General features: G+C 27.1%; 1 protein-coding gene across 1 annotated transcript in view; it reads left to right on the top strand.

Moving 5' to 3' along the window:
- Positions 1-15,030, top strand: part of LOC124806720 (28S rRNA (cytosine-C(5))-methyltransferase) — a 42,312-nt gene that overhangs the window by 26,992 nt on the left and 290 nt on the right. Inside the window, exons 6-11 of the mRNA XM_065800784.1 lie at positions 252-367; positions 2,011-2,119; positions 2,437-2,556; positions 12,438-12,554; positions 14,708-14,816; positions 14,891-15,030. The exon at positions 14,891-15,030 is cut by the window's right edge and continues 290 nt beyond it. Coding sequence (XP_065656856.1) covers positions 252-367; positions 2,011-2,119; positions 2,437-2,556; positions 12,438-12,554; positions 14,708-14,816; positions 14,891-15,030 — 711 coding nt within the window. The remainder of the gene's footprint in view (positions 1-251; positions 368-2,010; positions 2,120-2,436; positions 2,557-12,437; positions 12,555-14,707; positions 14,817-14,890) is intronic.

The raw sequence follows: 15,030 nt of genomic DNA, 5'->3' as shown, positions 1-15,030 counted from the left end.
AGTGATAGATGCTTGCTTTGTAAATGAAAAGAATTACCTGGTAGTACCCTATTTAAATTGTTGCTCTGTCAGTTTTAGTTAAAATGTTGAGAGAAAGTTGTATTTAAAGCTTTCTGAAAATTTTGTTGTTTTTAAAGCTTTCTAAAAATTACTTTTGAAAATTTTGATTTTGTTTTCAGAAAAACATTTTTTTTGTAGAGATTTTGAGAAGCTGTTTGCAAAATCTTATGTTTTTTATCTAATTTTATTAGGCTAGTTGCTTACCAGCCTTTATTTTAAATCCACCAATGGGTTCTATGATAATTGATGCATGTGCTGCTCCTGGTAATAAATCTTCACATCTAGCAAGTATTACTTACAATAAAAGGTTGTTTTTTTAGTTATTATTTTTTATGTTTTTTTTTATTTTGTAGAAATTAATTTATAGTGATGAAAGTTAGTTGCAAATATATTTTTTGATATGTTATTTTCTGGCAGGTTTATTATTTTATTAGTAGGTTATATTTTCTGGTAGGTGATTATTTGGACAGGAATTGTCAACGTATAAAAATGTTAACAATTTTTTTAAGCTTTTACATCATTTTTCTTTTCATTTACATTTTTTTTTATTTAAAAGTATTTTTTTCATTAAATACTGACCTGATATGAAATTTTTTTATTATCAGAAAATGATGAAAAATGAAAAAAATAATGAAATTCCAGCATAAGAAAAATCTTTCTTATGCTGGAATCCTGAATAGGTCTTTTATGCTGGTTTTTTAGATTTTTTGGCAACAAAAAAAAAGAAAAGTTTTTAGACTTGTTGTTAGTGATGTGTTAGATGTGTTAGAGTGTGTTAGTGATGTGTTATTGTGTTGTGATGTGTTTAAGTATGTTGTGATGTGTTAAAGTGTGTTGAGATGTGTTAGAGTGTGTTGTGAATCTGTAAATTTTGTCATGTCAATTTTGTCATCTTAACTTCTTAAATTGTAGTTGGTCTCTTGAACTCCAAAAACAAAATGTTTTGCAGCCAAATCCTTTAATATTGAAGATGAATACTAAATTCTTTGTGAAATTTTAAAACCTTCAGATCGTATTAGTTCCTGGAGATTTTGAATTTTGACCTGCTGTCCACATAGATGTCTGATACCCTATCCTACCTTCTGATGACATTGTGAATAAAGTGGTCCACCAAGGTCTACAGAATTCTTTTGTTCAATTGAAGTTTTATTTATTAGTTCTGATAGGTTTAGTTTTTTATGACTTCTTGTATCTCATCTAAGCCTGCAAGTTGGACACGCACACAATGTTCTTAAAATATATTGTAATGTTACAATAAAATTGAGTAAAAAATTATAATATTCAATCTCATCTCAAATTCATTTGATTTCAAACAACAAATTTTTCTATTGAAGAACCAACATTAAAATAAGAATATTTAACATGGAATATTAAAAATATCATAAATGTTAAAAATGCGGTAGTGTTCTAGTGGTAGAGTGCTCGCTTCATAACCGAGAGGTTCTGAGTTTGATCCCCACCACGTCCCTGGTAGTACCACGCTTAACTTGTTTCTCCGCACATTGTCCTTGTTTGTCAAGGTTTGTGTTTCGGAGTTATAGAGCTGAGAGAGGGTTATAACCACAATTAAGTAGCCTCCTCGTCTGTAGTGGCCTTCTGTGCCTTGGGGAGGTGAATTAACAACAACAACAAAATAACATAAACGTTTGTATTCATTAGTCTTTAAAAGGATTATTTATCTTAACAATATACCATTGCTTTCTGTTTACGCACCGTTATAAACACCTTTTTACAGGGTTTTTCATTTGAAAATCAGCAAAATCTCCCAAGAAGATGTAGATTTTATTTTGTTTAAAAAAATTAAAAAAGTACAACATCTTAACATAACAAAAGGATGTAATGACAATTGTGTGATTATTTGTTATGGCAAAAAATCATAAATAGTTTATTTTTTATTTTATTACTTTTAAAGTCTGAAGATTTTTAAGAATGTGAAATCTTTATTTTTAGTCAAATATTTTCATTTGACTTGGATTTTAATCGTTTAAAACTTATGCAAAAGTTGCTGAAAAAATCTGCATGTACATCTGTAAAAACAAAACACCAAGATTTTCTTAAGGTAGTCATTTTATTGATATTCTGTATACCTTTTTTAACTTGTGTTTTTGTTTTTTGTTGTTTAAGTTTTATTGTTTTTTGTTTTATTGTTTTTTGTTTTATTGTTGTGTTTTATTGTTTATGTTTTATTGTTTATGTTTTATTGTTTATGTTTTATTGTTTATGTTTTATTGTTTATGTTTTACTGTTTATGTTTTATTGTTTATGTTTTATTGTTTATGTTTATGTTTTATTGTTTATGTTTATGTTTTATTGTTATGGTTATGTTTTATTGTTTTTTGTTGACTATTTTAAATTTTTATATTCTTTCTATTGCAGGTTCAACATTGTCATCCTTTATACTCAAAAGTAGAATATATTTTGTTGGATCCATCCTGCTCAGGTAGTGGAATTGTTTCAAGAATGGATGAATTTTTAGATGATGAAGACTCAACTTTTGTAAGAAAGTTTTAAAATTTCAATAAGTTAAATTTTATGATAATAATAATTTAAATATGGAATTATAAATTAACATTCCCATTTTTATAATTTGCAACAGGCAAAGGATATAATAAGTTTTTTTTTATAAATTTTCACTTTTCTTGACACTTTTTATTTCCTCTTCTGTCGTTTTATTTTATTTTTAAATAAAAATTAAAAAATAAAATTATAAAGAATTTATTAAAGTTAGTTTAGAATTTATTAAAGTTAGTTAGAATTTATTAAAGTTATTAAAGTTTTAAAAGAAATTATTAAATTTTTATTAGTTTATAAAATTAAAGTTATTTTTGTGTGGCGGAAAATTTGCTGTGTAAGCATGAAGTCCTATGTTTGAACTCTATCATTTCTCAGACTTCAATCTCAAAGACTTTATAAAGATTTGCATAAAAATGTTTTACATACTTGGGAAAAATCGACATTCTTTTTGCTTTTCCATAATATTAACAGTTTAATTTAGTCACTGAAGTTCTTTCAGATAATAGAAAATTAAAAAAAAAAAAAACTACTACATCAACAATTAAGTTGAAAACCTTCGTTTGAGAAAACTTAACTTCAAAATTATTGATAGAAAAATTTCTGTGTAAACTGTCAACAGTAATTTTTTTTTTTTTTGTGCATCTTTTTGTCTTTTAATCTTTTTTTTTTAGTTTATTTACACCTGTGATTATGATATTATTTTCTATTTTTGTCTGATAACCACTCATAGCAAAGCATTATGGTCTAAATACTTAGTTTCAAAAATTTATATATATATATATATATATAAAATATATTTATATTTTAAATAAGATTAATTTAAGAACTTTACACACATATGTCATATGTAGTTGTAAATACGACACTGTAAACAATGTTCAATCAAATCAATCATTAAATGTTTCATTTGCAGTCAAATCTTAATAAATGAAATAAAAAGTTAAACAAGTAAAATCATCATCTCGGAGAAATGTCTTTTAGTTATAATAATTTAATGGAGTTGCTACTTTAGATAGATACTTTAGTTGCTACTTTACGGTTCGTAGCTATAAATATATATATATATATATATATATATATATATATATATATATATATTTTAAGTTAAAGTCAACAAATCAGAGGTTGAAATCTTTCTAAAATGAAATCATAGGTTTTAGGAATGAAATCTTTCTAAAATGAAATTATATGTTTTAGGAATGAAATCTTTCTAAAATGAAATTATAGGTTTTAGGAATAAAATCTTTCTAAAATGAAATTATATGTTTTAGGAATGAAATCTTTCTAAAATGAAATTATAGGTTTTAGGAATGAAATCTTTCAAAAATGAAATCATAGGTTTTAGGAATAAAATCTTTCTAAAATGAAATCATAGGTTTTAGGAATGAAATCTTTCTAAAATGAAATCATAGGTTTTAGGAATGAGATCTTTCTAAATTGAAATCATAGGTTTTAGGAATGAAATCTTTCTAAAAAATAGATAAAAAGATGGTGTTTAAAATAAGTTACAGACTCAATTGATTTTAATGGCGAAGGAAGACTATTCCAAAATTTTACACTGGTATTTTATGGATAACAAAAGAAACATAAAATATGGTATTTTACAGAAGAATTTATTACTTAATGAATGTTATAGTTATTAGCAGATCAAAATTTTTCTAACAGTAAAAAAACTTGAAAATGTGCTGGATAAGTATTTTTGTGTATGATAAACGACAAATTGACAATTTAACTGCTGAATAAGATTACTGATTTTGAGTATTTATTTATATATTAGTATAAGTGCGCGCGTGTATATATATATATATATATATATATATATATATATATATATATATATATATATATATATATATATATATATATATATATATATATATATATATATATATATATATATTAGTGATGTACCGATAGCACTTTTTGGCCAATGCCAATTGATGGGAAAAGGCCTATATCGATGCCAATACCGATGAATTAACTAATTATTAAAATTTTGGAAATATAAAACCATACAACTTTAAATCTGGTCAATTTTTTCATGGAATCCGTACTGGTAAACAAATACTTGGACCCAAATCAGAGCCAAACAATTATTTTAAAAGATATTGTAAATACTCATTTAAAAATAATACTTTAAAATTTTTTTATAATATGAAAAGAAAACTTTCAAAAAAAAAAATTTTTTTTAAAGAAAATGATACTATCATAAGCAGTTTACTTAGAATTCTTTATTAATTTATTAGTAATTTAGATATCTAAACAACAATCATATATTGTTTATACATATAAATTGTTTTGAGATAATTAAATTATTTTTAGAATAATTTTATTTTGTGATGTTTGATCCCCACCATGTCAGGTACTGGTACTACCAGTACCAGTACAACTGGTACTGGTAGTACAGCGCTCAACTTATTTCTCCGCGCAGCGGCATTGTTTGTCAAGGTTTGTGTTTTGGAGTTATAAAGTTAAGAGAGGATTGTAACCATAACTTAAGTAGCCTCCTCGGTTGCAGTGGTCTATGTGGCCTTAGTGAGGTGAGTTGAAATAAAAAAATAATAAAATATAGAAATATAGAAATATACTTGATACTTGGCTATACTTGAACACATGAACTAAGGCTGAACTATTTGCAAAGAAATTCTCTTTCAATTCAACTCTTATTCGAATCTTATGGCCATACTCTTCCTTCCATTCTAATTAAACAGTTTAACCAATTGTTAGACATTCAAATCACTTCAGTCATATCTCAATTAAACTCTTCTACGGCTTGTGGTCCAGACAACATTCCTGTCACAGTCTTCCAAAATTGTTCTCCAAAACTCTCTTCAATTTTCTCTAAACTATTTAATAAGTGCTTGACTGAGACTTGTTTTCCTGCTGGAAAATCGCATATGTTGTTCCAATTTTTAAAATCTCCTGTGAACATTCTGACCCCTCTAAGGTCTTTGAGTCTTGGGTCAACAAATTTCTCACATTCCATCTTGAGTCAAATAACTCTCAGACGATCAATACAGTTTTTGATCCTCCGGCTCTACAGCTAACTTGCTAACTGCTGTGACTGAAAGATTTTATCGTGCATTAGATAGAGGCGGAGAGGCTAGGGCTATTGTTATTGTTCTTGACATATCTAAGGCTTTCGACTAAGTTTCATATAATGTATCTGGCAAAGTTTTTGAGATAATCAAGTTGTTTCTTTCTAACCGTTTTATTAAAGTCATCCTCGAAGGTCAACACTCTTCTTTATTTCCAGTAAATTCTTGGGTACCTTAGGTTCTATCCTCGATCCTATTTTGTTTCTTATCTACATTAATGATCTTCCGACAATCTTACATCTAAAGTAGCTCTTTTTGCTGATGACTCAACTTAATACTAATGTCTTGACAAAAGTCTTCTCTTTTCCTTCGCTTAGAACAGACAGCCAATCTTGAATCTGATCTTTTTTTTTTTTTTTTAGATTATTCACCTCCCCAAGTCATTTTTTTGTGTTTTTTATTTTTTAGTTGTCATTCGTGGTGCAACCCTCTCTCAACTCTTTAACTCCGAAACACGAACCTTGCCGAGAAACTAAGTTGAGCGCGGTACTTCCAGAGATGTGATGGGAGTCAAACTCCGAACCTCTCGCTTACAAATGACCGCTCTTACCACTACACCACTACATCTCACTTCTGTAAATGATTAGAGCTTACAGTGGCTTGTAAATTTTAACTCCAACAAAACTCAGTTAACAACTATCGCAGTACTGTTGGCATTCCTATATTGATGAATGACAACCCTCTCACTGAGTTCACTTCCTTATGTCTTTTTCAGGGTGGCCACTGGTCATGGAAATCATGGAAATGTCATGGAAATTTATTTGGTCATGGAAAAAGTCATGGAAAATTCATAGAGCTTTTTAAAATGATATTTATTTTCTTCTACTTGTGATATTTTTAGGATATTTGCAAAGAAAAGTTCTAGTATATCTAGTCTAATTTTTTTTTGAAAATGATATTTTTGCTGTCTTAGTTGTAGATTATCATTTTATTGCAATCATTTAGGTCAGGGCAACCTTTTTTAGAAGATAGTTTAAATTTTAGTATTTATCAGAATAAGATATCAGTTTAATAATTAAAATATATTTTTAAATTTTGTTTGAGTTTGTATCAATCATTCAATTTTATCAGGTCAGGTCACTCTGCTACTGGTAACATTTAATCTGATTCAAACTGTTTCATAGGATCAACTCATAGTATAGCTTTATAGTAAAGACTCCTTGGCAACTGTAAAGGCAATTTACCAGGGAAAAGGAAAACTGATTTAAACCCCAAAATTTAGTTTTGGTTTGTGGGTTGGAGGAGCTCATAAACTATGGATTTTTCTCTTCTTAAGTCACAATAAAAATACTCAGCTCTGATCTCCAAAACAGATTACCAGCATGATAAACATTCAATTTTTGTTCCTTAAAATCAAATATTTTATATTGATTGTTGTTGCAGAACTTTGAGATCCCTTTATTGTTGACAAGTTCATTTTAAAATAAGAATTCTTTTTAATTCATTTTAAAATAAACATTCTTGAGTATTGACAAGTACATTGTTTTATTAATACTTTTATATTTAAATTAAGAAATTTTTAATGAAAATTTATGTTAGTGAAGAAACATGAGATCTAGGCATATGGACAAGGTTACAGGCTCAATTCTTGAGATACAGCTGTGTTATACAGAGTATACACCATTCGTTGTAAAATAAATGTTATTTTTGTATGGCCACCTATGTGTGATTTTTACATTGCGACATCCCTGGTTACAGAAAAGTTGTTAATAAAAACACTCTAATTGTTATTTTTTATTATTTTTTTTTTGCAGTTTTGTTAGAAATGGTTTCTCTAAAGCCATGTTTTAAAACCTCATTTTGGAATGAATGTTTTTAAAATAAATGCCTGTAAAATAAATTGTAATGAAAACATATATGTAAAATAAATTGTAATAAAAAACCCTAATAAGAACATGTCAATTGCAATAAGTGAATGCCATTAGTTAGTAGCAAAAGTAAAGGCTAATGATTTGTGTGATTATGAATTTAGTTCTTTATTGCATAAAAAAAAGTTGTGTATAAATATATTAAGTTTATTATTTAGATTAAACTATGAATCAATAAAGTAAAAAGTTTAATAAGTCATGGGTAAGAAACATCTGAGAAACGCAAAAGAAAGGCTTTAAAGATTGCTGTGTCACACTATTTAAAATGCATTAATTAAGGAAGTTCAGCTATCACCACTTTTTGTTATCTTGTATGATGCGTCTAAGATTCGTATACTTCAAGAGGTTATTGAAATAAGTCTTCAAGTGTTGTTGAAACTCATTATTTGGATTAAAAGTTTTTAAAATGATATATTGCTGAAATTTTAACTCCAGAATTAAATAAACTGTTAATTGATTTGCTGACAAAAAACTTGCTTCAGCTCACCACTCATGTGTCACAAAGAAAAATCAATTTCCGGCTAATCAAATATACCTTAGAACAGCAGTCAAGAATATTTTGCTCCCTAAAGATGTGACAGAAACTGCAAAACACAAGTTAAAAAAAGATTGCATTACTATGATGGTTAAAATTGGTGAAAAACTGCAAGAAAAAAGTCCTTTAAAGTATATTTTAGTGTAAAATGCAGCATTTCTATCCCTAAATTTTTGTATTTCAACTGATTCATTATTCCCTCAACATTATAGAGCATCCCCATTCCCTTTTCACATATCACTGACCAGATCATCACAGGGGTGGCGTGTTTAACAATTTGAATGAAAATGAATTTTTTTTTTTACGTATTGAGCCTTTGTTAACACTTGAAAGCTATTCTCGTTGCTAAAGCAACAAGAATAGTTTTCAAAATATATGCGTCTTTAAAATATTATAAAAGGATTGTTAAGTAAATCTTTAAAATTTGATGTAAGAAAGTGAATATTTTAAAATCATTTGAATTAATTTTATTGATTTCGAAGCATCTTTCGTTAAATTTCTGTATTTTTTTTGCCCGCTCCAGCTTTTTTTGCATTATTTTTGGTGTCAGTTTAGGCTTGTTAGCTGGACGTGGTGAAATGTAATCAAGATTGTGCAGGTGATGCTAAATTGTTCTCTTTGATATTTTGACCCCAGATTGTTTAAGGTTTTCAGTTACTTCATTGTTGGTGGCCTACCTATTTTCTAGAACAATCTTGGCCTATTTTCTAGAACCATCTTTTATTCTTTCCCTGAGTGGTGTTAGGGTTCTCTTCTTTCCACACTTACCAACCCTACTAGGTATTAAGTTCTCCACATTAGTCATTTTTTGTGTATATTTTGTACAGAAACCCGCCACATTCTTGTTGAAAAAAATTAATATTTATTAAAAGTGTCCTGATTCTGCAATTTTATTTTAGTTATGGGTTAAAAAAAAGTCTTTTTTTTTCCCCATAACTAAAATAAAATATCACATTTCAGTACCACAGTTAAGCAATTTTTAAGTACTCATAGCTTTAAAATATCACATCAAATACATTTGTTTTTACTTTAAAACAAAGAGAAATATCCAAGAAACAATATTTTTACTGATTTAAATAAATATTTTGAAGATAACTTAATAAATGAATTCAAAAGTCTTGTAAAACTCAACAAGTGTACAGCAAAAAGATTATAATTAAAATGACATCATACAAGATGGCTGACTAAAGTGCCAGTAATTAGAGATAATTCTAATTACAGTAATTGACTGTAATTAGAGTTAGGGTAAAACACGTAGTACTACCCATGCACTCTTTTGCTACTTGATATCTAAAATTACCTCTTCATGCTACTTGGTTTCTAAACAGATTATGTGCCTTTATTTTTAAAGTTGCTGCAATTGTTAAATTTTTGTCAGTTATGATGCAAACATCAGAGTTTTTTTCAGACATGATTTAAGAACTTTCGAGCAATTAGTTTTTGGTCTGCGTGTTTTTTAAAGACCAAGTGGCAACGGGTCATTGCATGACAAGTGCTGAATATTTTGCTCTAGTGGTTTATCATAAAAGTTTATGAAGAGTCATGAAAATGTCATGGAAAAGTCATTGAATTTCTTTTTCAAGTTAAGTGTCCATCCTGTTCTTTGATTATCATTTACTACTGACCTTTCATGGAAACCATATATTTAATCGATTTCTAAATTAGCATCTGATATGGTTGCTTCTCTTTATTGTACTCACCATTTTCTCTCTCCTGATTCCATTCTCTACCTCTACAAATCTCTTATTCGCCCCTGTATGGAATATTGTTGTCATATTTGGACTGGTTCTTCTAATGATGCTCTTTCTCTTGAAGACAAGGTCCAAAAATGCATTGTAAACAGAGTTGGATCCGGTCTATCTGCTAAGCTTTAGCCTCTTTTCCATCATCATAAAGTTGCATCTCTTTCTCTTTTCTACAAATACTATCATGGCCGCTGCTCAAAGGAGCTTTTATCTCCAGTTCTATCAACCAAAACTTATTCTCACTTGACTCGTTATTCATCAGTCTCATTCTTTTACTGTATCTATCCCTGCATGCTCCAAAAACTTTTATTTGTCTAGCTTTTTTCCCCGCACATTAACCCTTTGGAACTTTGTTCCATCTTCATGTTTTCCTGTCTCATGCAACCTCAACTTTTTAAGTCTTCCGTCAACCGTTTCCTTGCTCTATAACTCTGTTCTTTTTTTCTAGCAACTTCCAACTTGATAATGGTTGCTTGCAGACTTGTTGGGAGTAAATAAGAATAAAATATATATATATATATATATAGATAACAATGCTTAAATAAGTTACTTTTAAAGCTTTTGCTTGTAAACAAATGTCACCTAAATGTTAAAACCATTATATTTTTTGTAGAAGTACAGTAAATTTTTTTGGTTTATTTTTTTAAATTGCAAAGGTAACAACTTTAATGTATGATCTGCAATCCTTCTGTAATCCTCTGTAATCCTTCTTGATAAATAGTTTTTTATAAAAAACTTTTGCAAAGTGTGCATTAGGGTGACTCAAAAAAGCAAAAAAAAATGGACATTATGTCTCCAATTATTAACTATCTGAATCTAAAGACTCCAAGGCTAACTTTATTCAGTTAAAAGTTTCCAAAGCTAACTATTTTCAGAAAAAAACCAGCAAAGCTGAGTTTGTGCACTAGTAAATGACCTTGAGGTACACAAAGGCATAAAAATATATATTTACACTTTAGGAAAATGTCTTTCGTTGGCATATATGTATATATATATATATATATATATATATATATATATATATATATATATATATATATATATATATATATATATATATACACACACATATATATATACATATATGCCAACAATACAAATATGGTAGTGGTGTAGTGGTAGTGCGCTTGCTTCATAAGTGAGAGGTTTCAAGTTTGATTCCCACCATGTCCCTGGTAGGATTGCGCTCAACTTGTTTCTCCGCGCAGCAGCCTTGTTCATCAAGATTCGTGTTTCAGAGTTATAGAGTTGGGAAAGGGTTATAACTACAAATAGCCTCCTCAGCTGTAGTTGCATTTTTGGCCTTGGGAGATGAATTACAAAAAATATATATATATTTATATATATATGGGCAATTCCGAGAGAGTGTCAGTCATAATGTTTGACACTATTAAAGCTATTAAAAATGAACCAAAAATGGAAATGACTTGAAACTTTCCAGAAATGTGAAATACTATCATATAATTTAGTATGTAAAAGTTACACTATTAAAGCCTTAAATTTTTTTTCCAAAGTTAACTCTACGTTACGGTCGTAACGCTTACTTTTTACCAATTCTGAACAAAACAACTTTGTCAGACTTAATTCAGCAAACTGCATAGTAAAAAAAAATCATTTGGTGTGTGTATTTAGCACATGTTGATGTTATTTTATGCTGAGTTTTTACATAAAGTTTTATTAGCAGTTATTTTTGTCATGACGGTCATAATGAAAAATCCAATGGTTAAAAACAACAAACAAAATGACACAATCAATGGTGTAAGAAAAAAAGTATAAATGATTATTAAAAACCATGTATATTATGTTAAAAAAATGCACTATAGCATTATCAAAGTTCTTAATTATGAATATGCGATACGATTTTTAACGCTACATAACAGGATATAAATAGTAAAAAAAATAAATAGTAAAAAAGCGTTAAAACACGTTTATCCAACCCTTACAACTTTAAAACCATGATATGGTATGATAAAATAATTTTTTTAAATAATTTTTTTGCTTCAAAATATTTTTAAATAGTTATAGAAAAGAGTTCTGGAGTTTAGTATGTGTTTTCTCTTTCTCGCGGATTTGCCCATATATATATATATATTTTTTTTTTATATGCCTTTATTGTTGACATCGTGAATAAATTATGTTAATAAGAACACATCAAGTAATTCTCTTAATAAAAATGATAATTTACTATTAGAAATTTTTGCTGGATTGTGGTTACCAGCATCATCAGCTCACAAAATATAGTTTAAAATTAATTGATGTCAGGAACTGAGTGGCTTCTTTTGTTTTTACACAGAAATATAAAAAATGGAGTCCAAAATTTGATTCTAATTAACTACCCATTATCTAAATTGATTCTGCCATTTAAAGGGGAATATTGGTGCCTGTTTATTTCAACAGTGTCACACACTTTACAATCAAATTTTTTTGTACATATATATATATATATATATGTATATATATACACACATACACACACACAGTTTGATATTAGTTTAAGACATTTAAAAATAAAATTTTATTATAAATTGTTATTATGTATAAATACATTGTTGTTATATATATAAGTTATGTATATAGTAAAATTTGGTGCTTAAACAACATAATAATTAACTTTTAGACAAATGATAGTAGATTAAAAGCACTTTCTGGCTTTCAAACTGCTGCTTTGAGTCATGCATTACAATTTCCAAATGTGAAGAAAGTTGTTTATTCTACTTGCTCTGTTCACAAAGAAGTATGTGTTTATATGTATATATATATATATATATATATATATATATACATATATATATATATATATATATATATATATATATATATATATATATATATATATATATATATATATATATATATATATATATATATATATATATGTATATATATATATATATAGTATTGTATATGTGTTTATATTATATATGTGTGTTTATATTATTAGGGACTGGCCTAGTCCTATTTTGGTACTGCTGGAGTGCCCAAAAATATTTATTGTTATTTTTCTTTTGCTTTTTTAATAAAAATAGGAAAAAAACTTTCGAATGCAGTAGTAAATAATTAATTTTCTGTTTATTTTCTTGTTTTCATTTTTTCTTCAGGACAATAAAATGAATTGAAAAATAATTATGTTCCGTAACTCGTTTAGTGTTTAAAACTGTTGTTCATTTACTAGTAGAAAGTGTTTAAAACTGTTGTTCATTTACTCGTAGAAAGTTTGTTCATTCGCAGAACGTTAGACTAAAAAAAAAGAATTAAAGCTGAAAAGTTTAAAACTCAATTTAAAGACAATCAAATATATGAAAAATTTGTTATTTTAAAAGATAAAGCAGTTTTATAATATTCATTTTGGGTCAAGTTAACTTTCGTTAGCAATAAAAAGTTAACTGTTTTTTAATAATTAATGAACAAAAGTAAAAATTCCTTATTTGCAGTATTAATAGCAGTATTCTTGATTGCTAAATTAATTTATAAATTAATTTAATTTTGCAATAAGTGATCTTTTGATCTTTAGCTACCTTTTTTTTTTTTACTTTAGGAAAACAAAACAACAAAATAAAAACTTTTTCTAAAAATTTTGTTTCTTTTATGTACTTTTTTGACTTAAATAATAATAAAAATAATAATAAATATAAATAATAATAATAATAATAATAATAATAATAACTTAGTAAAACTTTTAGTTTTGATTTTAATTTTAGTTTTAAGTTTTTTTTATTTTAAGTTATTTTCAAACTTCAATATCTTTAATTTTTAGAAGTACTGTGAAAATTATTAACCTTTATTAAATGTTAAATGAACAGAATCGCTAACATTTAAGTCGAAATGAAAATTAAAATAATAATAAATACGCTTGCTAATTGTTTATGTTTTGTATTCCAATAGTTATTATCTATGTAATAAATTAATAATATAAAATAAATTATACTATATATAGACAATAACTATTGGACTGCAAGGCAAATAATAGGCAAACATGACTCAAGTGTTTAAATAATTACAAAGCGTTCAAGTAATTATTCTTATTTTAATTTATTCTTATTTTGTTATAATTATTTTAATTTTGGAAAGATTACGCTTTTTGTAATTATTGATCAAAAATGATTCAAAATATTTTAAACATCTAATAACAACTGAAATTAAAATTACAAAAATAAAGTTACCATAGTTACCTAATGTTTTGGATACTTTGAACAAATTTCAATAAGTATTGCCAAATAATTTAGCATTTGCAACTTAGAAGTTTATTAAAATTAAATGAAATTAAATAATATTAAATAAAATAGTTTGTCCACTGCTAAATAACGTATTCACAGAAATGTCTTTTACATGAGATTTTAAATCAACTGCTTATCTTCGGATAATAAAGAAGGTGAACACAATAATAAAAAAATTGCATAATAAAGAAGTAAAGAAGGTGAACACAATAATAAAATAATTTCATAATAAAGAAGTAAAGAAGGTGAACACAATCAAAGTGATATTTAAAAATCATAGTTAAGGCACTGGTTTTAACTGGGGGTGTGGTTTACCCACAGAACAACAAAAAACGGTATCCCAAAAAACTCTAGCTGCCATAAAATGTCACTGATAATGACATATGGAAGCCATCTTTTGGAGCTTTGTAAAAACATCAACTGAGGTTTTGTGTTTTGTCCATGGGTATTTTTATTATTAAAAAAAACCATTCATATTAAAGTATGCATATTATATTAGTTACAATGCCAACCTAAATCCGCAGTAGTTATGTATATGTTGCAGTAGTTATGTATATGTCTAAGTTACTTTAAAGTGTATTTGGAAACTTTTTGTTTATTGTTAATATTTTTTATTATTAGTACGTTTTTTTTATTATTAACTTTAATTAATATATTTTTTCAATGGTTTCAGGAAAATGAAGATGTGGTTGAAAAAGCCTATAATCGCTTTAAAGAAACTTTTCATTTATGTCATGCTTTTCCTGAATGGTCAAACCGAGGTATAGGGGAATGGGAACAAGGTAAGATACATTATTTTTTGTATTGTTTAAAAATGGTTATTTTTATTATTTGTTTGTGAATATTTTGTTTTTAGCTTATAAATGCGTACGTGCTGTTCCTACAATTGATTATACAAATGGATTTTTTGTTGCTCTTTTTGAGCGTTCGAATCATCATGATGTGAATCTTGTAAATGAATTTAAAAATCCGCAAACAGGGGATGAACTAGATGAA

This window comes from Hydra vulgaris, chromosome 07, assembly GCF_038396675.1.
Source record: "Hydra vulgaris chromosome 07, alternate assembly HydraT2T_AEP".
Taxonomy (NCBI): domain Eukaryota; kingdom Metazoa; phylum Cnidaria; class Hydrozoa; order Anthoathecata; family Hydridae; genus Hydra; species Hydra vulgaris.
The sequence above is the reverse complement of the archived record's forward strand: the minus strand, read 5'-3'. Positions and strand labels throughout refer to the sequence as shown.